The sequence below is a fragment of the Saimiri boliviensis genome, chromosome 1, assembly GCF_048565385.1.
Source record: "Saimiri boliviensis isolate mSaiBol1 chromosome 1, mSaiBol1.pri, whole genome shotgun sequence".
In the NCBI taxonomy this organism is placed as follows: Eukaryota; Metazoa; Chordata; class Mammalia; order Primates; family Cebidae; genus Saimiri; species Saimiri boliviensis.
In genome coordinates this window covers 66,455,696-66,479,599 of record NC_133449.1, presented here as the reverse complement: position 1 = coordinate 66,479,599, position 23,904 = coordinate 66,455,696, and the positions used below count along the sequence as shown (strand labels likewise).

Genomic DNA, 23,904 nt, shown 5'->3' with positions numbered 1-23,904 from the left:
GCATGCTTGGTGGTGGCGATGCAGGAATTATGGCCTTGACTTTGACCTTTCTGAGGGCAGACCTGGGTATGTCCTTACAGAGGGAGAACAGAGGTATCTTATTCCATCTAGCTCTCTGCCTCAGAAAACGACATACTCATTTTTTTTTCACATAATAAATATGATATGTGTTCATTGTACAAGATTTGGAAAATATAGAAAAATAATGAAAAGATAGGCATTACCTCCAACCGCACACAGTTCGAATGCACTGCTCCCAACATTTCCTTCTCATCCTTTCCTCTTCTTTCTGGGTTTCCTTTCTGTCTCTGACCTTATTTCTACCTGTAAAGTAAAATTAGGGTCTTTGTTCACCAGTCTGTTTTTTTATGAAGGCAGTTCTTGGTGTTATGATTATGATTAGGAGCAGGAAAACAGTATTCAGGAACACACAGAGAGCATGCCACCCCGCCCATTTCCTGTAGAGGGTCTGTGAGCTCCAGAGGCTCTACCCCCAGAAATCGCACCTTGGAGGCCCTGAGATACCCCCAGAGTCAGCTGGGTATGGCAAGGGCAGCTCTTGCCTAGCGTTCTGAGTGAGCACTCTTGCGTAGAGGGGCTCCTCTAAGTCCTCAGAGAAGGAGAATTTTGGGGGTTGGGATTATGTGTGTGTTGAAGAATTAGAGACATAACTTTTAGGAAATTCTGACTCTGGTCACAAAGAGATGAGGGATGAGGGGGTGTCGGGCAGATCTCAAATGAGTGATGTCAAAGCGAGGAGATGCTTCGTTAACAAGGAGACCAAGCTCTTGGACTCTCCTGGCCCTGCAGCTTCAGCATGCACTAAGCAAGGAGGGCAGCTTCTCTGGGGAGGGGCCTCTGAGATGGGTGGGTGAACAGGGGAGGACAGGGACGCTGTCCTGGCAGGCAGATGGGCTCGGGCAAAGGCTTGAAAGTGGGACTCTGTGTGTGTGTGTTTTATGTGGCAAAGGGGTGTGTGTATGTGTGTATGTGGTAGAGGTGGGGTGTGTGTGATAGAGGTGGGGGGGTGTGTGTGTGGTAGAGGTGTGTGTATATATGTGGAGTAGAGGTGATGTGTGTGGTAGAGGGGTGTGTGTGTGTGTGTGTGTGTGTGTTGGGGAGGTGTGTGTGTGTTAGAGGAGATGTGTACATGTGTTAGAGATGATGTGTATGGTAGAGGAGGTGTGTGTGTGTGCATGTGTTAGAGGTGGGGTGTGTGTGTGTGTGTGTGTGTAGTAGAGGTGGTATGTGTGGTGGAGATGGGGTGTGTGTGTATGTGGTAGAGGTGGTGTGTGTGTGGTTGCCCCAGGCTGCCCGGTGCTGGGGCTGGGGCTAATTTTGAGCCTGCTGCTCTGGATATAGTCTCTGGGATGCCGTGAAGGTGGGAACGTGCTCCCAGAACTGGAGTGGCAAATTATGCCTGAGTCCCAAAGGGGAACGTGTAATTTCTGAAGCTGGACCAGATCTTTGGAGCACTATGTTTAGCTTTATTTTGCTCTGGTGAACTGCCGGTTTCCCTCTCACCTTTCTAAAAAAGAACTGCATTAAAAATAACAGTAAGGCTTCTGTGGGGTTCAGGATGCGAATGGGAGGGGCAGAGCTGCTGCCTGGCGAGGCCCCTCTCTGGCCAGCTGGGGGTTGCATGCGGAGTTCACCCAGTCTATTCTAGGGGTCACATGAGGAGTGGCCAGCACGCCAGGGCCATCCAGCAGCTCTGGCTGGGCACTCAGGGCTGCTTCTGCCCTCCTGCGTGTGCTTCTGGCTCTGAACAGTCCCGAGGGCCCCCTCAGTGTCTCTTCACAGAGCAGGGACGGCTCCGGGTCCCCAAACACCCCTCCAGGGCCCAGCAGGGCTTCACCTTCCATGGGTTTCTCTGGGCATTGGGAGAGTGTCTTCCAGGATCTTCCTGCTGAGGAAGGCAGGCCAGCCTCGGGTTTGGCTCCTTGGAGTCCTCCCAGAGCCTCCTGCTCCAGGCTTAGAGGATGAGGGGCCAGCCCTAGCAGCTCTGTGTCCCAGCTGGCTGCTCCCTCCCCCAGCCCCTGCCCTCCTGACCCCTTTGCTCTTTCTCGAATGGGCTGTGCTTCTTTCTTCCTCTCCACCTTTGCGCTTGTGATTCCCTCTGCCCAGCACGCGTCTTCTCACCTGGCCCACCTGCTAGCCTGGTACTCATCCACCCAGAGCCCCATCCCCTTCTAGAGTATCGCAGTGGCCTCTGAACAAGTCTCCCTGCTCCCAGCCCCGAGCCCTGAGGCCCTGCTCAGGCTGCAGCCCAGAGATTCACCTTGTAAAATATTGATTCACAGTACTGGGAGGTTGCAGGCAAGGAGCTGATGCTCCGAAAAGGATGCAGAAAGTGATTCGTAGCATGGAGTGGAGGATGGACTGTAAGACTCCTAAAGTCCCCACTGATGTTAGGTTTCGGGGAAGGCGTAGGACAGATGCCCTGGTTCTTGTCCTGGAGGAGAGAAGACTGAGAAACCTGCTCTAGCTTAGGAACCATGCCCAGCAGCGTTGGTATGGCTCAGCGGTTAGGATGTTGGGGAGTTGGAGTGTCCCTGAAATAGGCAGATGTTGGAGAGGGAGGGAGGGCATGTTAGAGAGTGGGTAAGAGTCAGGCACTGGCTGAACCCGTTCCACGTGCCTTGCCTTGTGCTGGGCGTGCACAGCCTTCATCTCATTCATACTCACTGTTGCCCTGTGAGGTGGGCTTCGTGCCCATTCTCCAGACAGGATGCTGATTGAGAGAGGTCAGGGGCTTGCCCAAAGTCACACCTGGTGAGGTGTTGGAGCCAGGCTTGTCCAACTTCAAAGTGCATGGTCGCCCTGGAGGAAGAGCAGAGGGTGCCCTGTCAGAGAGTGCTGCCTCCTGGGGACTGTCTGCCTTCCCTGAAGTGGATTCTCTAATCCTGTTGCTAACCGGCACATTTCATTTGTAGCTTGCAGACGGTCTGTCGAGCTTGGCCCCCACTAACTTGGCTTCTCCTCCATCCAGTCCTCATGTATGTATTGTTTACTTATTTGTGGGCTCTTTTTTTTCCCTTGTGGGGCTGGGGGTAAAGTGGTTAGGAGGGAAACAGGAGGGAGAGTGGGAGGGAAGAAAGGAGGTATTTCCTGAGCCCAAGCAGGAAAGTCGCCTGTCTTTGCCTCACTGTAAAGGAGGGCTGAGAGAAATTTGTTGTCCATTTGTGAGCACCCATAGTGGAGTGGGTGCTCACAAATGAACAACAAATCTACGTCCTGGGATTCACCTTAATCTTATTTACTTGTGTGAAGGCTGGGGCTTAGATGGGGCTGCATGGGCCAGTGCAGGCAGGGGAATCTCAATTAGACTCTGACTTCTGGAGCGGGGGACCCCAGCAGCCTCTGTGGGCGACGGCAGGCTGACGTTCTGTGCTCCTCTCTGAGGCGTGAAGGGTGTGTGTGACCCAGGAACCCTGGCTGGGCCCCTCCTGGGCTAAGAGGGCTGCTTGAACCAACAGTCTTCTCCTGCATGTCCCCGGTAGGGCTTTCTTTCTGCTTGTCTGAGCAGATTCCCTTGGTGTCATCTTTCTGGGCTGTGGGTTCCTCTAGGAAGACAACTTTAGTGTCTAGCCTTCAGCATATGCTCCTGAAGTCCCATGCTGAGGGCCAGTGGGGCTCCTCTCGTGAGCCGAGATTGCGCCGTTGCACTGCAGGCTGGGCAACAGGGTGAGACTCTGTCTTAAAAAAAAAAAAAAAAAAAAAAGGCATGGAAGTTTAATTCTATCAAATGTCATTTGCATTTATTAAGATGATAATTTTATTTTCCATTGTCTGTTAATATATTGTATAATTGTGCTGTATTCCTGGGATAAACCCAAATCGGTCAATTGGTCATGGTATTACAGTTTACTGCAGTTGCAACCTTCTTACCCAATGCAATCAAGATAGGTAGTTGGTTGGCTAATTCAAAAAGTTGATTAAATAGGGACTTATTAAAAGTCATACAGATGTACCATAACCATAGCGATGTAACTTCATTTGCCAATCATTCGACACATGCCAAGCCCTCCTTCTGAATTTGGATGTGTGACATGTGAGTGTCATGTCATCCTTTAGGTATAAATCATATCCAAAATGTATTATCTAGGATTTTTAGCTTTGTGTTTATTAAAGTTTGATGAGAACTTAATGATCCTTGCCAAAAAAATCTGAGTGTAGAGTCCCCTCAGAGTTCAAGATGCCCTTCCACCTTTTATGTTATCTCACTTGTGCTTGATCTTCAGCATTTAAAAAAAAAATTAAAAGCAAGCCAGGTCTGGTGGCTCATGCCTATAATGCCAACACTTGAGGCCGAGGTGGAAAAATTGCTTGAGCCCGGGAGTTTGAGATCAGCTGTGGCAACATAGTGAAGCCGTCTCTACAGAAAATACAAAAATTAGCCAGGCGTGGTGGCACATGCCTGTAGTCCCAGCTACTCTGAAGGCTGAGGTGGGAGGATTGCTTGAACCCTGGAGGATGAGGTTGCAGTGAGCCGCGACGGCATCACTGCACTCTAGCCTGGGTAGCAAATCAAGACCTTATTGCAAAAAGCAAACAAGCAAACAAACAGCCTCACCCAAACACAAAAACCTCAAATTAGTTTTCACAGATACAATGCCCTTCCTTTTCATATTCAAATTTGATGCATTTTGAATATATAATTTGTTTATCCAATTACCATATTAGTACAACTGGCATAAACAGGTCTGGGGGGAAACACAGTTAACTGTTGGCAAACACCCAGCTCATCTTCTGGAGCCGCAGTGGGCATCCTAGAACAGCTGTGGACAGTCGATGGCTCTGGACCTCAGGCAGATTGTGGGCAGACAGGACAGACAGCATTGGTTAATCCTGGCTAAGAAGTTTTAAGTAGAGCATCTATTATATATTATTGAGTTAGATTTGCTACTACTTAGGATTTTTACATTTCTATTAATAAGCATTACTTTTGGGTTGTCTTTGTTACACTTTGATATCAGGGTTGTACTAGTTCTTTTAAATATTTTTCAGGTGTACTTCTACTTTCTGTGCTCTTAAACACGTTCTAGGCATGAGAATTATTGTTGCTGAAAGACCCCAAAATACACTAGAGCCACTGTTTATGAACTTAAATTATGCCATTTGGAAATTATATGATACAAGTATTTCAATAGTCTGGCTTTATGTGCAAAATGTGTAATAGTAGGAAACCTAAAATAAAAAAAAATGACCGACAATCATGTAATTTAAAAGGTGGTGAAATTGTATCTACGGTTTAGCTAATAAACAGGAGAGCCATCATCTTTTCTTAAAAATGGTGTTATATGTTTTGAATTATAGAAGATTTACAGGAATGCATATTTTATATAATTGTATGGGATGCAACTGTCTTGTACACATTTGTGAAACTGGGCTCAGCACACTTTCTGGGAGGGGATTCTTTGATCATTTTGTACTTCCTCAATCAATTTGGTAGCTTAGATGTCACCAGATACTGCCTGTTAACATTGGTATAAATTTGTACGTATTACTATAATAAAAGCTTTGTATCTATTCTGTTTTCATCCTCATTGTTAATTTTATATATTTATGTTATTTCCCTTTTTTATTAGGCTTCATATCATTTCATCTATTTTATAGTTGTTTTCCATCCAAAGAACCAGCTCTTTAAAAATTCTGCTGATATTAGAATAGATTAGTTTTTTTAAATTTCTAGATTCAAGTCGTTTGTAAGCTCTCTCAATCTGGAATTCCTAATAAATATATTCTAGGTATCTTGTTTTATTAATCTCTTTCTCTCTCTCTCTCTCTTGTTTAGAAAAGACTGTTAAAGGGAGATATTTGTCTACATTTTCTTCTAAAAATTCTAAAGTTTTGCTTTTCACACTTAAGTCTTTATTTCACCTGGAGCTGATTTTGTGTGTGTGTTCACTGTGAGGTAGAGATTTTTACTCATGAATTAACCAATGAATTAATATCATACTAGGATGACCTGTCCTTTCTCATTGATCTACAATGACGGTGATGACATTTATCGGGTTTCCATATGAGTGTGGGCTATTTGTGGGCTCTCTGTTCTGTTCGATTGGTCTATTTGTCTTTTCCTGGGCTAACACTTCACTGTCTTATTTGCCATAGCTTTCTAATAAGTCTTGGTCCCTGATAAGGAAGTACTTTATTCATTTTCAGAAGTGCCATTGCTATTCTAGTTCTTTGCTTTTCCACTTCAGTTTCAGAATCAGCTTGTCAACTTAAAAAAAATTTGAGATTTGTAATAGAGTTATAGTGAATATCTGGATCGATCTGGGGAAAGCAGACATTTTTATTATATTATCTTTTAACCATGGACATAATATATCTTTCGATTTATTGAGGCCTTTAATGATAACTTAATTAATTTTTATAATTTTATCAAAAAAGTCTAGTACAACTTTTATACTTCTAGTAATTTTATACATTATTGTTCTTTTTACTTGAAATTTTTAAGGTACATTTTATAATTAGTTTTTGCTTTGTATATAAATGAAATTGAGTCTCATATACAGATTTTATATCCAGAAACTTTGCTAAACTCTCTTATAAATTATACTGGCTTGAGAGTTCTCCTGGATTTTCTATAGACTTAATCATTTAATTTGTGATTAATCACAGTTTAACTCTTCTGTCTATATTTTATTTCTTTTCCTTTTTAATTATTTTCTTATTTGATTGCCACTGACTAGAACCTTCAGTTGAATGTTCTATGTGCTTGGTTACAGAGAGTATTCTTTTCTGCTCATAATTTAAAAATGAATGTTTTTGTTTTACCACTGAGCATGAAATTTATCAGGTGAACCTAGTTACCTGTTAGAACCTTATAGTTAGCTGTTTTCTCATGAATGTTGTTAAATTTTATTGAATGTTTTTTAAGTGATCATTAATCACCATTGAAGTGATCATATAATTTTGCTCCTTTAACCTGTTTATGTAGTGAATTACATTACTATATAATATATAATTATATAATATATTAATATATATGTTAATTAGATAACCCAAGAGATCTAAAATATATATAACAGGAATTTCAGATTGAGAGAGTTTAATATATACTGATAAGTATATCTGTATTAGTCCTGAAGAAACCTTGCATTTCTGAAACAGCGTAATCTGATCATTGATATGTTATCTTTTTTTCTGCATTGTTGGACTCAGTTTGCAAACATTAAGTTTAGAATATTTTTTGCATCATTTTTTGGAATGATACTGGCTTAAAGTTTTTCTTTTTCATACTATTTTCGGATTTTGGCATCTGGATAATACTGGTCTAATAAAATGACTTCTGTTGTGCAAGCCGTTAGACTGGCATTGTCTGTTGACTAAATGTTTGGTAAATTCATTTATAAAACTGTCTAGACTTTTTCGGACTATTTTAAATTGCTGATGCAACTTTTAAAAATGTTTATAGGACCTTTGAGATTTTCTGTTTCTATATGAGTGACTTTTGATGATTTAAATTTTATAGGATTTATCTATTGCTTCCTAAAAATATTGGTATAACATTTTTCATAATAACCTCTTAATTTTTCAAAAAAATTCCTTCTCCATCTAGTTATGCCTCCTTTCATTCTCAAGATTATATTTTTTTATTCTTGCCAGAATTTGTCAGATTTTTTCAGTCTATTCAAAGAATCAATTTTTAATTGCTCTTCTCTATTATTTCCTTATTTTGTAATTTATTAACTTCTTTTCTTCTATTTTATTCCTTCTATTTTCTTTTCTTCTATTTTGGGGGAGTTTATTATATTTTAACTTCTGTATAAACATTTAAGGCTATAAAATTCCCTCTCACTACTGCTTTATATATCCCGTAGGTTTTGACAAGTAATATTTTTGTTATTTTCCATTCTGAGTATTTTCTGATTTTTATTATTTATTTATGACAACTAAATTGTCTAAAAATATGTTTTGGAAGTTACTGACTTATATTTTAAGTTATCTTTTTGTTATTGATTTCTATGTTAACTGGAATGGTTTCTATGATCCAGAGAACGTAGTCTGTGTATAATGATATAATACTTGGAAATGGCCTAACACTTGCTTTATGGTCTAGTTTACATTTGTAACTGTCCTGTGAGTGCTCAAAAAGAATGTGTATGTCCAAATGTCTTTTATATTTGATATGCATTAGAACAGGGTCGTTAATTGTTATTCAAATCTGTATTTCTTTGGATTTGTGTGTGTGTGGTTTATCAATTTCTGAGAGAGATATATATTAAAATATTCTGCTTTGATGTGATATTTGTCAATTTCTCCTTATAATTCTACCTACTTTGATATATATTTGATGCTCTTTATATATTTTTTCTCTTTATAGAGAATTCTTTTTTCTTTCTGGAGAATTGAATCTTTTAATATGTAGCAAGCCTCTGCCCATCTCTGTCTTTTAAAATCTCTGCTAATGAGTTTTTCTTAACGTCTGTTTTGTTCATGTTAATATAACTACCCCACTTTTCTTTTGGTTAGTATTTTCCTTATATGGCTTTTTCCATCTTTATACTTTTAACTTTTCTGTCTTTAAGTTTTAGCTATCTCTCCTGTGAAGAGCAAATAGATTCTGTTTGTGTTTACTCCATTCTGACAATCTTTACTAATATATTTGAATTTATTTCTGCCTGCTTATTTTGTATCTCTATCTGCCCTTTTTGATTAAAAAATTTCCCTCTTTTTTCATCCCTCCTCCTTGTTTTAGTTGCAAAATTATACATCGTTTCTATTTCTTTAGTGATTAGTTTGGAAATTTTACCATGCATATTGAACTTAGCAAAGTCTAAATTTAATTGATATTTATATATTTCTTCAGAATATTGCAAGGAACGTAGACTGTTTTAACTCTAATCACCTGTCAATTTGCGAGTTTTTGTACAATATTTTAGTTTTATCTTCTTTACCTACATTTTAAAAGCATTGCTATGTTTTAAGTAATCATTTTTTTCTTTTAGTATATTCACATTTCCGTCTATATCTATATCTATATATCTGCCATCTTCTTCATGAAGCAGAGCCTATTGAAATTCCTGTAATTGGGGTCAGTTCATTATAAACTTTCTCACTTTTTAGTTGCCTGAAAATATTTTTTCACCCCTCTTTTGGAAATAATAGTTTCACTGACAGTTATTTTCTGTCAGCATTCTCTTCTGGCTTCCATTGTGCTGTTGTTTTCTTAAATCTGAGGACTTAAAAAAAATTTATTTTAAAGTTAAGTTTAGTTTTGACTGGGTGCAGTGGCTCATGCCTGCACTTTGGGAGGCGGAGGCAGGCAGATCATTGAGCCCAGGAGTTCAAGACCAGCTTGGGCAATGTATCGAAACCCCATCTCTACAAAAAATACAAAAAATTAAGGTGCATACCTGTAGTCCCAGCTACTCGAAAAACTGAGGCAGAAGGATCACTTGAGCCCAGGAGGTTAAGGCTGCAGTGAGCCATGATTATGCCACTGTACTCCAGCCTGGTCCACAGAGTGAGACCCTGTTTCAAAGAAAACATAAAATAAAATTAGTTTAATTTTAAAAAGATGTTATTTTTATTAGTTCTGAGTGGTTCTCAACCATTATCTCTTCAAATGTTACAGATTTATTTCCATTCTCCTATCTTTCTGGATCTCTGATTGGACGTAGAAAGGACCTTCTCTATTCTTTATGTCTGTTAAACTTTCTTTTGTATTATTTATTTCTTTGGGTTGTACTCTGGCTAATTTCTGAAGATATATCTTCTAGTTCACGCAATCTTTAGTGGTTTCTAATATGCTATTTTACCCTATTTATTGAGTCTTCAGTCTTAAGTACTATATTTTTTTTTTCTAAAAGTTTTATTTCCCCAGTCTGCTTGTGTGTGTTTATTTTTGAAGGTCTCCTGTTCCTTTGACATATTTTTAATGCCTTTTATTTCTTTAAACAGTTTTTCTTTAAAGCCTTGTTTTTGACTGTTCTGACTTCTGTTGTCTGATTCTGCAAGTGGTTAGCTCTAGCTGGCACTTGCTCATGGTGCCTAGTTCCTTATGTGTTTCACTATTTTTGATTGTGAACTCATGTTCCTTGGAACTTTATCTGAGAATTCTTTGGGGCTTGGGTGGAAGTTACATTCTTTTAGAGAGGATATGTCTTTACTTTTACCAGATGTCTGAAGACACTATAAACTCATATTCACTTAAAACTAAATGTTCAGTGTGTGGCTTTTTGGGTCCCCTAGTTAGTATCCATTTTGACTCCTTATTTCTCTGGATTTTTCCTTTCTCATTTGCCCTTAAGGATTTTCTTTATGTTCTCATCGCTCAGCCATGCATTTAAAATGGATTTTAGAGATGTCTTATCTGTTAATTTAGGTGTTCTTACTTGGAGGGTTCTCTGGTTGTCTAATTTGTTATTTTGCTCAAAATCTTTGTCTTTATTATAGGTTTACATTTGAAGTCATGGTTTTCATCATGCAGGTTTATCTCCTTCAGGGTTGTGTACGATAATCTCTTGTTTACAGTTTCCTCTTAAGATTTCCTATGAATATCCACGAGCCATTTGTTTTCTTCTGATTTTTACTCAACTCTTTAGCACTGGGAGACATTTGTCTTGTCTTCAGTTCGCTTTCTTTTGCCCTTAATATCTTCTTTTTCTCTTGTGTTTATTCTTCCAGAGAGAAGTCCTTGCTTGTCAAGTACTGGGAGCTCAATTTGATTCTTTCCATAAATTCATGGCCTCTTCTAATCTCAAACTCAGACAAAAGGAAGAAGGAAATAGTTTAGTTTTGCAATAGCTACGCTTTGCTAGTTAGAAATCCAGCAGAGTGGGAGAAAGAAGAAGGAAACTAGGATTAGAGGCAGTTACGTGGGGCTGTTCTGGGCTGAAGAGTTTATTTTCTATGTTTGTTATGGTAGTCGGGGTTAGCTAGGGTAGGCCAGAGCTGCCATCCTTACCAATGAACTCCTATGTAGGAATTTCTAAAGTAAAGGAGAGTTGACCCTTTCCCACCAGGCAACATGTTACTTTAGGGCTGAGTGAATCCTTAACCTTGTGGGTTCACACATCTGTTGGGTCAATTTTCTCACACCTAGGTAGATGCTTAAACTTACATGAGAAATATGCCTACCTGGGCCATGTGACCTTGGTGGCTGGTCCAGCCCATTGTCTTCCTATAGGCTTAGTGAGTGGGAAGGCAAATTGTGATTGGTAAGCATGAGAAATCAGAATGAGGAGAGAGAATTCTGTCATTTAAACTTTAGTGGCAGCTGACCAAGACAGCCTGACGCATCCATCTCCAATGGTAGGGGCAGCTTTAGTTCCTAAGCCTAGGCTCCCTCTCTCCTGGTGATGCTGGTGTGGACACCTGCCAGAAGAAAGCACCCCTTACTCCTGTTTGCCTGTTCTTCCAGGCCTGATCAGTACCTTTCTTCATGGATGTACTCTTTCTCTGGATTAATACGTTCTTCCCACTTATGGTTAAGGCTTAGTGTAGGAGGCATTCTTCCCATTGAGATGATTTTGCCTCTCCTTGCTCTCACTGACTATGAAGTTATTTCATGGTCTGATTCTCCAAGGGGAGCCCTATTTCCCTTAATTCCAGGTTTTGGGGGGATGTGGGATGCCTTATTGCAGCTCGTGAGTACTGACACAATTTATTCTGGGATGTTGAAGCAAAGGTTTTCTGAGCAAAGGAATCAATTACAGGGTGTGACTCCCAAGTGGGGAAGCATTTTCAGAAGGCATCCAAGGCAGTTTGTCCCTGAACTTCATGGTTGCACCTCTGAACTTGAGAGTTAGAAGAGGGTAGGATTTTAACTTTAGTAACATTCATGGTTTTACCTGTACTTTTGTACGGATCAGATATGCTAATTAGGAAGACACTTATCTTTTCCTTAAAGTAGGTTTCCTAAGGACATGTATTTGGCAATATTGGTTTAGCAAGAATTACTGTATGTGCTTGAAAGTAACAAAAGTGTACTTCTTTAAAAATATCTCCTGTTCAGAAGTGTTGCCAGTGCAGCCCGGCCTCCCCCCACTCCCATTAGTTCTGATTAGGGAGGTTTGATGCCCGTCACTAGTGTAATCTGGACCTTCCTTTGTGACTCATTCTTTCTCTCATTTTCTCAGCGCAAATACAAATCGCCCATCAAATGACAAGTGAAAGCACAGGGGAGGCGAGGGGAGGGAATCAGAGCCGAAATCTGTTAGCTATTTGGAGTAATTGGTTATTTGCTGTGTTTGCTGGTTGGGAAGCAGAGCACATACTTCACGGTCTCTCCTGTTTCGGGGGCTGGAGTCACCCTCCGATATTGGATCCTCGTTGCCAGAGCCCTTGGCTCGGGGCAGCTTTTCCCTGCTTGGCATTCCTGTGGTCTCCTCGGGGGTGCACCCCTCCTTCCTCGCTGCACACTGCAGGGGGGACAGCCTGGGTGAAACTTGTCTGGCAAACTCCAGGTCCCCATCAGGGAGGAGGAGTCCCTGGCTCCCACCATCCGGCCCTCCTTGCCTCCGCCTCATCCTGACATAACCCCTCCATCACCCCTGCCCCAAGAGGTCTTCCCCCGGGTCCGAGAGGGATCTGTTTTCCCATCTAGAGAAAAAACGCTCATCCCTTCCTAGAGGGATATTCTTGGTTTCCCTTGGAAAACTGCAGCATCGGAAACTCTCTCTGAGGTCTAACTTCATGTCTCCCTATCCCTATCAGTTCTATGCACTGTCTGTTCCCTAGCCTGGGTCAAAATAGTGCTTGGAAGTTGGTGCAGCACTCACTGCTGAGCACAAGAGCCCTCTGAGTGTGCTTGGTGAAGCTTATTAACCCATCTAGTATCTTTAACTCTTCTCTGCATTAACCAAGACACAGGGAAATCAGAGCAAATTAGCAACAAGTTCAACATATAAAATACTTGAAAGGTAATGTGATTTTGTGTACAAAAATGCACACAGTAACTAGAAAGTAGGTTGATTTTGGCACGTAGTAGGCTCCCCCCAAATCCTCTTAAAATTGAATTTAGGAGAGCTAATATTAGTGTCTGTAGCTTGATGAATGCTTCTTTAGTCCTGGGAAGGCCTTCAAAAATAGTTTTTCTCTTAAGTAGTTGGAACTCTTGTTAAGCAAAACTGTCTACATAAGCAGAAGGAAAGATAAGGTATGTTGCCCAGGCCCTATTGGAATCATCACAGATTCTGAATTAGTGATGTTTTGTTGCTTTCTTCATATGTTTGAAGAGTCTGATGGAGGCTTCCTTCATTCACCTACTGGCAAGGTTCCATTCCTGTAGGCTTTTTGCATAGTTGAATGGGGTCATGCTGCCCTCAGAGAACCCAGCCATGGGCCCCCAAGGATCTATCTTAGCCTCCTGAATTGAGAAAGCACCAGCAAGCTAGGGTTCCCCACAGCTTCCCGACACTCTGTGAGTCCCCATCTGAAGCAGGCCAATAGTCAAGTGATGAGATCCCCTGGCCGTCTGTTTGACTTTACTGGATTTCAGGCCCACGGATTCCCTGGGCCTTTGGAAGCAATTCAACACTGTGGTTAAAGGTCTTCACTTCTTTCCCACCTCTGCTGATCCAGAAGTCAGAGTAAGCGGAATAATGATCCCCTCCGCAGACTAGGAGGCTGGACTACAGGGAGTGTCAACCAGAGGTTGAAAGCCCAGTGTTCCACTTGTGGAAATAATTAAGGCACTTTTGTTATGAGTGTGTAGAGTTCTGCTGAATCAACGTGGTGGCCGGCTGTGGGCATATGTCTGTGTGGCTTTGGGGGGCATGAGTGATTTAGTATCCTTAGGGTGGGGTAGGTTTGAAGTCAGGGTATCTGCATGTCTGGGGGTTTGTCTGGTCTACATGTAGGCATGAGTACTTTTATGTTATATATGTGTTTGTATTCATGTGTGCATGAGTACATATTTCATTTCTTAAATCTCAGGACATTAAAGAATTAGAGGAACCTTTATACCATGATTCCAGTAGAGCTATGGGGTAGCCGTACTGGGGATCAAACTGATGACACTGGTAATATCAACAAGAACATTTATCATGGTAAACTTTACAGGTTACAGAATATCTTTGTACATCTACTCTGAGTCTTAAAGTAACCCCAGTATTGGGTTGTTATATTATTATTATCTTGATGATGATTTGTACTGAGGGAAATTACTTTCAGCATAGTCTAGGATGTCTGTCTCTGGGTTGACATAGGCATGAAAGGCCTACTTAAAATTATAAACAATAATGAACCATGTATTTTTTAAAAGAGTGGGGTGTATAATTCTCTATACTGACCCAAGGTTTGACATTATAACCTTGGTGACGAAGGGATTTGACCAGAAACATTTCTCTTTGATTCAAGTGGTCATCCTGGGCAGGCACAAGTTCTGTACCTGCCCCCGTCTCCCGAGTCAGAATTATTGTTGCCAGTTTTTCTATCCGTGTTCACGAAATGTGTCAGGTCTGCTGAATGATAATGGGAGATTAAATATTTGGAATGTACCATACTGATTTGGGTCTTCAGGGGGATTAGGGTGCTCATTAGACTGGATCAAGACTGGAGAAAAACATCTCTGTTAATTTTGTTCTGGCTGCCCAGCAACTGCATGTTGGCCATTAGCTGAAACTAGAGAGGCTTCCAGTCCATGCCTTGATCAGACTTACTGGGTTGGCTGACTGCACAATGAGGGGCCTTGAACCTTGAGCATGGGGGAGTGGTGTTTTAATGGCCAGACTTCTTGTTAAATCCTGAGGTGACACTTCAAATGTCAAACCTTTTGTGTTTCTTTTTCCTCCTTGCCATGTTCCAAAACTGGATGCTCAGCTATTGCAAAATGAGGTAAAAAACACATTTGGAATGAGAAAACATACCACCATTTCCCTTTTGGAGCTTTGGAATATGGGATTACACTAACGTCAGAGGGTAGTTGGCTTTGGCGCCTCTGAATTCAGACATGGAATAGCTGTCCTGTGTTTTTGTGGGGCTCTTTCTTCTGGGTGTGCTAACTTATTCATGGACTTCCTGGGGAAGAGAAGGGAGATGTGGGCTTGAATAACTCCATCAGAAGCCGGATTAGTGAAATAGCAGGAATGATATTCTCAAGTCATATCTGTGAGTGTGTTAAAAATATAACTTAATTTTTCTGTAAATCAACTTAATCTCTCCTGTGAGCTCACATTTTTCCTGATGGCAGGAAAATCCCGGTAATCTTCAACATTTTAGGTTTAAACTTAGGCAGTTGGGGCTTTCTGTCTTCCTCCTTAACCCCAGGAGGCAGCTCAATTCTGGGTTGGGCTTCCATAATGTCATGACCTCCACAGGGAGGGAGTCCTGGTCACCAGTATGTGTCCACTGTGACATTTAGAGACCCACTGATTTCTGGCACACAGGCCACATTGCATCTTCTCGTTTCAGCCCCCAGATCCTTCTAGGTTTCCCAGCTCTCTCTCTCTCTCCACTAACTTTCAAGCCCTTTAGCAGCTCTCCCGTGACACTCTGGGGTCTACGGGAAATGCCAAGGGCTCAGGCTCTGTCTCCCATGACACCCATGCAGCCATCTCTAGTTAACTGCCCCACATCCCATTCCTCTGGCAGCTTCTGTGTGGCAGCTGCTGGCTGGATCCCCAAAGTTATGGAGGGATCTGTTCCATATACACTTGGGACCTGACCTGGAGGCAAGGTGTGCGACGCCTTGTCAGAAACCAACACGAGTCTCTAGTTCTTGCTTCCTTTCTCCTTCTAGGTTTTCATTTCTTTTGCCTATGATGGGGGAAAACTGGCTGGACAAAACATTCTTTTAAAGCTATCATTTTAATGGCACATATCAGCCTTTGTAAGCATAAAAGCCAAGGATCACCCACTGTTTTCCCACATTCTGCTGTTTAGGCATTCCCGTATCCATCACATACTGACAGAACTGCAGTTATGTGTCAGGCAATGTTCTACGTATTGAGGTTACGGATGTTACAAAAGATAAGGGGGCCGGGCGTGGTGGCTCATGCCTATAATCCCAATACTTTGGGAGGCTGAGGCAGGTGGATCCTTTGAGACCAGGAGTTTGAGACCAGCCTGGACAACACGATGAAACTCCATCTCTACTAGAAATATAAAAATTAGTAGGGTGTGGAGGCACACACCTATAGTTCCAGCTACTTTGGAGGCTGGGGCAGGAGAATTGCTTGAATCTGGGAGGCAGAACTTGAAGTGAGCCAAGATAGTGCCACTGCACTGCAGCCTGGGTGATAGAGCAAGACTCTGTCTCAAAAGACTCTTTAAAAAAAAAAAAAAAAGATAAAGGGCTCTGCCTTCATGGAGAAGGAGTTACAATGAACAAATATTAATACCTACATAAAATCTATGGGATATCAGATGGGGATAATCACTGTGGAGAAAAAGCAACGAAGGGGGAATAGGAATTGTTGAGGGGGGGTTGTGATTTAAACTATGACCAATAACGAGGGTGAGACTGAGGCTGCGCTGGCATCAAGACAGGAAGGAGGGGAGGAAATGGCTTAGGGATCTATCGGGGGAACAGAGTTCCTGCCAGGGGAAGGACAGGGGATGCTGAAAGCGTTCAGGACCAGCAAGGCCTGTTGGTAGCAGCAGCATGAGTGAGGAAGAAAGCGCAAGGATGTGAGGTCAGGGAGGTGTGGGGGCTCCGTCGCAGGAGGCTTCAGAAGTTGTGATAAGGGTTTTAGTTTTATTTTGGGCGAGCTGACAATTCACTGGAGGGATTTGCACAGAGGGTGACAGGATCCGATGCACATGGCTGTTGGGTTGAGAATGGATTCAGGGAGCAGGACGGCAAAGGTAAAGGCAGGGAGGCCAGTTAAAAAACTGCAAGGGATGATGGGGCTGGACCTGGGTGGTAGTGATGGAATGGTCTGGTTCTGAAGATACACTCAGGTAGTGCCAACAGGAGTGACTGATGGATGGAAGGTGGGTCATGAGGAACAGGAGTCAAAGGTGACTGCAGGGTTTTCGGCTTGAACATCTGGAAGGAGAGTTGCCATTTGTTCATATGAGGAAGGGCATGGGAGGAGTGGACTGGGTAGGGATGTTGGGGGGTAGGAATCTGGACTTACCTTTGAGAAGCCTATCGGGTGTCTAGCGGGAGATGTCACGTGGCAGCTGGAGTCCTGGGGAAGGATCCAGGCTGGACAGAGCTTAAGGTGGCACTCATCAACATATGTGCTATTTAAAGAGCTAAGACCCAGGGGGGACCCAAGGGAGTGAGAATGGCTAGAGAGGAGGGGCTGAAGCACCGAGCCCCAAGGCACTCAGATGGCCAAAGTGTGGGTGACAAGGAGGAGACAGCAAAGAAGACTGCACAGCTGTGGGTGGCGAGCGGGAGGACAGCACCGTGGTGCTCCGGACAGTGGAGCTCTGCAAGGCGAGGGGAGATGCTTCGGGGACGGAGGGTGACGACGGCTGCCAAACGCTGCTCTTGGGTTGATGATTGAGGTCAGAGCCATCAGTGAACTTGACAAGCGTGTTTTGAGGGAGGACAGAGGATGGAAAGATAAGAGTTAGAGTCAATAAATGCGGCCAACTCTTTGTAGAAGTCTTTCTGTAAAGGGGAGAAGGTAATCAGGTGGAAGCCAAAGGGGAAATTGTGGGCAGAGAGACAGACATATTCTGTGACTAGTGGGGCACCGGTTCCTATGTTTGAATGCTGATTGGAATGACCCAGAGGGGAGGGATGTTGGTGACACAGGAGAGGGTAGGGAGAGTCATGGAGTGATGTCCTTGAATGGGCCAGAGGGGATGAGTCCCGGGCATGAGGGCAGAGGTTGGCCTTGGGTTGGGGTGCTAGCTGAGTACCCACAGGAGCAGAAGGGAAGATAGCACATGGCATGGGTGCTGGTAGGGGGTTGGGGAAGTCTCTTCCGATTGCTTCAGCTTTCTAAGAGAAAGGAAAGAGGGACATGGGCTGAGCATGAGGCCAGGGAGGAGGTGCTAGAGGGCTGAGAAGAGGGTGAGTGGCAGGTGGTGTCAGGAGAAGGGGCGAGTAGAGGGCCAGGGAAACAAGATGGGGTGCTGGGCAGCACTGAGCCTCCTTGAAGCTTTGCCAGGAACTTGGTGTGAGACCCAGCAGGCTGGTTTCATGGTTTCCTTCAGCCACATTTGATTGTGGGGGGCTGATGCAAAGTGAAGAACAGCTGGATTTAACCCCAGGTGGGGTTGGCCAGAAGTGCAATGGAGCAAGAGAGGTGCAAGGAGTTAAGAAGAAGGAAAGGGCGAGGGGGTAACAAAGCACTGTAGGGCCAAGAAAAGACTAGTTCATATGCAGATTATGATTCTGCCACAGGCATAATTGCTGTTAAAGGTGCGGGCAATTGATTAGAAGAGGGTTTACCTGTGCAATGCAGGAAGGACATGGCGGCAAAAGTCACTGAGCAGGTGGCCAGCTGGCGTGGCCAAGAGGAAGGTCACGGGCCATTGGTCTCAGCAGCTGTGAGTCTGCTGGGGAACAGTTTTGTTTGATGCTGTATGCTTGTGTTTGATCATTTGTTCTTTTTAATGTTAGCAACTTCATTGAGATAATCATGTAAATATAGGTTCTTATTTAAAGTGTACAATTTAATGGTTTTTAGTATATTAACAGAGTTGTGCAGCCGTGACTGGAATCCATTTTAGAATATCCTCATCACTACAAACAAACAAACAAACAAACAAACAAAACCCCCAGTACTGAAGCGCATTTATTCTTCACAATAACTGTCAAATTAATACTATTATTTTTCCATTACACATTAGATAAATTGAGTGCTAGAGAGGTTAAATAGTGAGCAGTCCCTCCCAATCCCAGCCCCTGGTAACCACTGAATATTTTTTGTTTCTATATATTTGCCTATTCGGGAACTTCATATAAATGAATTCCTACAATATGTGGTCTTTTGTGATTAACTTCTTTCACTTAGCATAAGGTTTTCTAGGTTCATTTACATCATAACATGTATCAGTTCTTCATTCCCTTTTATTACCAAATAATGTCCCAGTGCAAGGATATATCACATTTTTTTTAAATCCATTCATCAGTTGATTCATATTTGGGTCTTTCCACCTTTTGACTATTACGAATAATGCTGCTTTGAACATTCATGTGCAAGTTTCTGTATAGACATAAGTTTTCATTTCTCTTGGATATATACCTAGCAATGGAATTGCTAGGCCATATGGCAACTCCATGTTTAATGTTTTGAGGAACTGCCAAACTGTTTTTCAAAGTGCCTGCAGCATTTTGTATCCTCACCAGCAGTGTACAAGGGTTCCAGTTTCTCCGTATCTTAATCAACTATTATCTGACTCTGTGATGATAGCCATTCTGGCAGGTGTGAAGTGACTTCTCGTCATGGTGTTGATTTGCATTTCCCTGATGTCTCATGATGCTGAGCATCTTTCCATGTGCTGTTGGCCATTTGTATATCTTCTCTGGAGGAATGTCAACTTAAATCCATTGCCCATTTTAAAATTGGGTGATTTGTCTTTTTATTATTGAGTTGTGAATTCTATGTATATTCTGGATACAAATCCCTTATCAAACATGTAATTTACAATTTTTTTTGAGATGGGATCTCATTCCTGTTGCACAGCCTGGAATGCAGTGGTGTGATCTCGGCTCACTGCAACCTCCACCTCTTGGATTCAAGTGATTCTCCTCCCTCAGCCTCCTGCGTAGTGGAGTTACAGGCACCCGCCACTATGCCTAGCTAGTTTTTATACTTTTACTAGAGACGGGGTTTCGCCATGTTGGTCAGGCTGGTCTCGAACTCCTGACCTCAGGTGATTCACCTGCCTCAGCCTCCTAAAGTGCTAGTATTACAGGTGTGAGCCACTGTGCATGGCCGATTTGCAAATATTTTCTCCCATTCTGTGAGTTGTCTTTTTACTTTATTGGTAGTGTCTTTTGAAGCATCTTGCTGTTGTTATTTAATTTTTTTTTAATTTTTAAAGTTATGCAAGGGAAACTTACATACAATGAAAAATTAGAAATTTTTGAGTTATACACAAAATAAAAGGGATAAAACATGTAAAATTTTACTATTCAAAAGTAACCACTATGAACATGTGGGGTTTAGTTCTTTTGTTAAAATGAGACCACATTATTTTTAAACCCTTTATAAATTTCATCAGCTGGAGTAACTTTTCATGTTAGCAAATACATTTTTACAGCATCATTTTTAGGTTGTATCATGTTTAATCATATGGATGTACAGTTTATCCAAACAGTTCCTTATTGTTGGATACTTAAGTTGTTTCCAATGTTTCACTGTTTGAAATGAAGTAAAATCTTTATGTATATCCATGATTACTTTCTTTGGATAAAATTCTAGAATAAGATTGCTGTGTCAAAGTGCATGCTTCTTTAGGCTATGGAAACATGCAGCCAGTTTGCCTTCTGGAATGGCTGTGACCATCCGTGCCCCACCAGCAGTTTGTAGGAGATTAGCCCTTGGCCAAGAAGTTAACGAGGTCCATGCAACAACAGCAATATTACTACTCTCAGTAATAGCAATAAACACTTACATTGCATATATGTGCTAGGCACAGTTCTGAGCACTTATATATATTGACTCATTTATTCCTCACAATAACTGTCAAATTGATACTACTGGTTTTCCATTACAGATAATTGACTCCAAGAGAAGTTAAGTAGTGACCCAGTGTCACCCCACTGAGCATGGCAAGATTTGACCACTGGCAGTCTAGCTTCTGGGTCCTGGCTCTCACCCACCCTGCTTTACTGCTTCTTGATGACTATGTCACATGAAAATTATCGGCAGAGGGACCTATATGTGCAAAAGCCCAGGCAGGAGAAAGCCTGATACTGTCAAACATGATGCTGAATATTGCTTTAAAATATTCTTCATAAGGCCAAGAAACTTCTTTCATTGTTGATTCACAGAGAGGTTCATTTGGGAATAAATGAGAAATTCTAACCTCTTAAACCTCCTTTTTTTGTTTTTGTTTTGCATCTTATAAACCAGGGGTTGACAAATTCTCTCTTAAAGGGCCAGGTAGTAAATGTTTTAGGCTTGGGGGACCATAAGGTCTTTGTTGCAATGACTCAACTCTGCAGTTGCAGCTGAAAAGCTGCTTCGGAAGATATCGATATTTAAATTACAAAACTAGGTGGCCAGCGGTAGCCCATAGTTTTCAAACCTCTGCTGCAGGTGATCCTGTGAGTTTTGTCTCCTGACTCACTGATGCTGAGCCACTCTCGTATTCCGGAATAACCCAGCTTGACCAGGCCAGACTGACTGCTGCCATCTGTTCCTCAGTGTTTTATTTAGGATCTTTATGTCTCTCTTCAGGAATGAGATTAATCCATGTGTGTGTATGCCGCTTTGTTAAGCTTTGCTTCATAAAACAAATGGAAAAAATTTTCATCTTTTTCTATGCTGTGGAACAAACAATGATTTAATCTTTGAAACACTCACTCATAGAATTTTCCCCCAAAGAAATGGTCTTGGCCTCATGTCTTTTTGTGGATGTAGTTCATCAAGATCTTTTCCACTTTCTTTTCTTTTCTTTTTTTTTTTTTTGAGACGGAGTCTCGCTCTGTTGCCAGGCTAGAGTATAGTGGCTCGATCTTGGCTCACTGCAACCTCTGCCTCCGGGGTTCAAGGGATTCCCCTACCTCAGCCTCATGAGTAGTTAGGATACAGGTGTGTGCCACCACACATGGCTAATTTTTTGTATCTTAGTAGAGATGGAGTTTTACCACGTTGGCCAGGATGGTCTCGAAAATCCTGACCCTCGTGATCTACCTGCCTTGGCCTCCTAAAGTGCTGGAATTACAGGCATGAGCCACCGTGCCCAGCCCCCTTTCTTTTAAGGTTATTGATCTCTTCATGTTTTCTACTACTTTTGAATCAACTTTGGCAATTTTTATTTTTCTGGAAAATCATTCAGTTTATCTACATTTTCTAAGATTTTGTCATTGGGCTCAGCCTCATAAACTTCTTAATAATTTCATTTTCTACTATAATGTCTTTTTATTTGATTTTTCTCATTCCTAATGGTATATCTACTTTCAAAAATTAGATTTGATAAATGCTTATCTATTTTAATGGTCTTTTGAAATCTTGCTCTGGGGTTTGATTATCAATTGTAATATTCTCCTTTTTAATATATTCATTTCTATTTACAATTTTCTTTGGTCTTTCTACTCTTTCCAGTTTCTTGAATTATCAGGTAATTTATTTTCGTTCTTTTTGTATAAAAGCAAAAACATTTAAGATAATTTTTTTTTGAATACAGGCTTAGGTACAACCCATACATTTTGGGATATATATATATCATATTATTGGTGTTTCCTGAGTATCTGAAATTTTAGTTTTGGTTGTTTTCTCTTTGACCCAGGAGGGCTTTAAGCATATACCTTTAAATCTCCAAAAGGTTGATATTTTATTTAAAATTTCTCATTAGTTTCTAGTTTTGTTGCAGTATTGTCAGAAAATATGACTGATAGGGATTTCATTTCTGGGACTTTACTGAGATTTGCTTTGTGGCTTTTTATTTTTTTTTCTAAGTGCTCCAAAGGTGCTGGGAAAGAAGGTATATATTCTGTTTTTAGTGTACAGAATATTTGTCTGTTTAGTTGTCATTGTTTATGGTATTTTTCAGACTGTCTCTCTGATTCTTTTGGAAATTTACTTGGTTATTCAGGATTGGGGGAAGGGTAATACCTTCCCCACAATTCATGTTCCTGTCTTTTCTTTGTACAGAACTCACTGGTTGGTTGTCTGTCTGTGCCTGACTCTGAGCCTGAGTTATAAAATGAAACCTTTAAGTATTTGGACTGGGAAAGAAAAATAAAGATTTAAGAGAACTCAACAGCTAAATTGGGTTCCATTCTAACCATTTCTGCCTAAGTGTCCACATTTGCCTGTATGCTGGTGTGTGCCTCTGTGTGTTTCTGTGGGGGTATATGTGTGTTTCAGCATATACACATCTCCCTTGGACATGACTGTAAGTCAGTTCTTCTGTGTGTGGGTCATTGTGTGAATTTGATATGTGTTATCTGTATATGTGTGTCACCCATAGCATCTTTTTCCTTAAATTGAACTTCAGACCTTAAGGCTTGGGTCTGCCTTGTTTTAAGCTGACTTTTTCTAAGGTAGTTACAAGTCAGAAAGGTCTGCCTCACTGTACCCTACCCACCTGACCTTGTTTCCTCTCTCCTGGCTGCAGAAGACCCTCCGGGTAAGTGGGTCTGGTAGGATCTGGCTGCAGATTCAGCCTCACTCTGGTGCACATTCCCTGCATGATGTGTCTGGAGACCACCTGGCCTCACAAGGGGTGTTAGGACCACACTTTCAGGATGGTTGGAGACTCGAGACCCTCATCCTACCTTCTCCCCAGGATGCCTGTTCAAGAACCCTTGGCCGGGCTCCAGCTTGTGTTCACCCTTAGTAAGCCAGCGCTCAGGGCACTTGACTTTAGTTTGAAGGGGTCACCAGCATTTCAGAAACTCTGTGATAGATGTTCAGCTCCCACTATAGAATTAGAACAGACTTCTGGGAGCTCTTCTAGCTTATCTCATACAGAGGAGGAAAGCAAGCTCCAGAATGAGTCCTGAGGCCATGTCCTTGGGTCTTCCCACCAAACTGGATGAGCTCTAATGGTACAGATGGGTGCAGACTGAGGGCTGGGACCTGGGTGGGCTTTTGCGGGGCACTGACCATCCCACCTTCAGGGAGCTTGCTGACCCTCCAGGTGACGGGACACGCCATCCTCCAAGACAGGACACAGCTGAAGGAATATTCTAGACACCAGAGCTAAGAGGGCCTGCAGAAACACCATGTGCAGGAGGAGTTAAAAGGTGGGGCGGTCAGGACTTGCCACAACAGGCCTGTCCACCTTTTCCTGCAAATGGGAGTGGTGGAGGAAGGATGCGGTTGTCACACAGAAAAGGTGCTGTCACACGCTTCCTTTCCTCTC

At 42.1% G+C, this 23,904-nt stretch overlaps 1 protein-coding gene across 22 annotated transcripts in view; it reads left to right on the top strand.

The window, feature by feature from the left end:
* DYSF (dysferlin) overlaps positions 1-23,904 on the top strand; it is a 231,458-nt gene that overhangs the window by 163,243 nt on the left and 44,311 nt on the right. For 13 of the 22 annotated variants that reach the window (XM_003922619.4, XM_003922622.4, XM_003922618.4 and 10 more), the window contains one exon: positions 2,937-2,999. The exons of the other annotated variants lie outside the window; for them this stretch is intronic. In XM_003922619.4, coding sequence (XP_003922668.3) covers positions 2,937-2,999 — 63 coding nt within the window. The remainder of the gene's footprint in view (positions 1-2,936; positions 3,000-23,904) is intronic. 22 annotated transcript variants of the gene reach the window in all.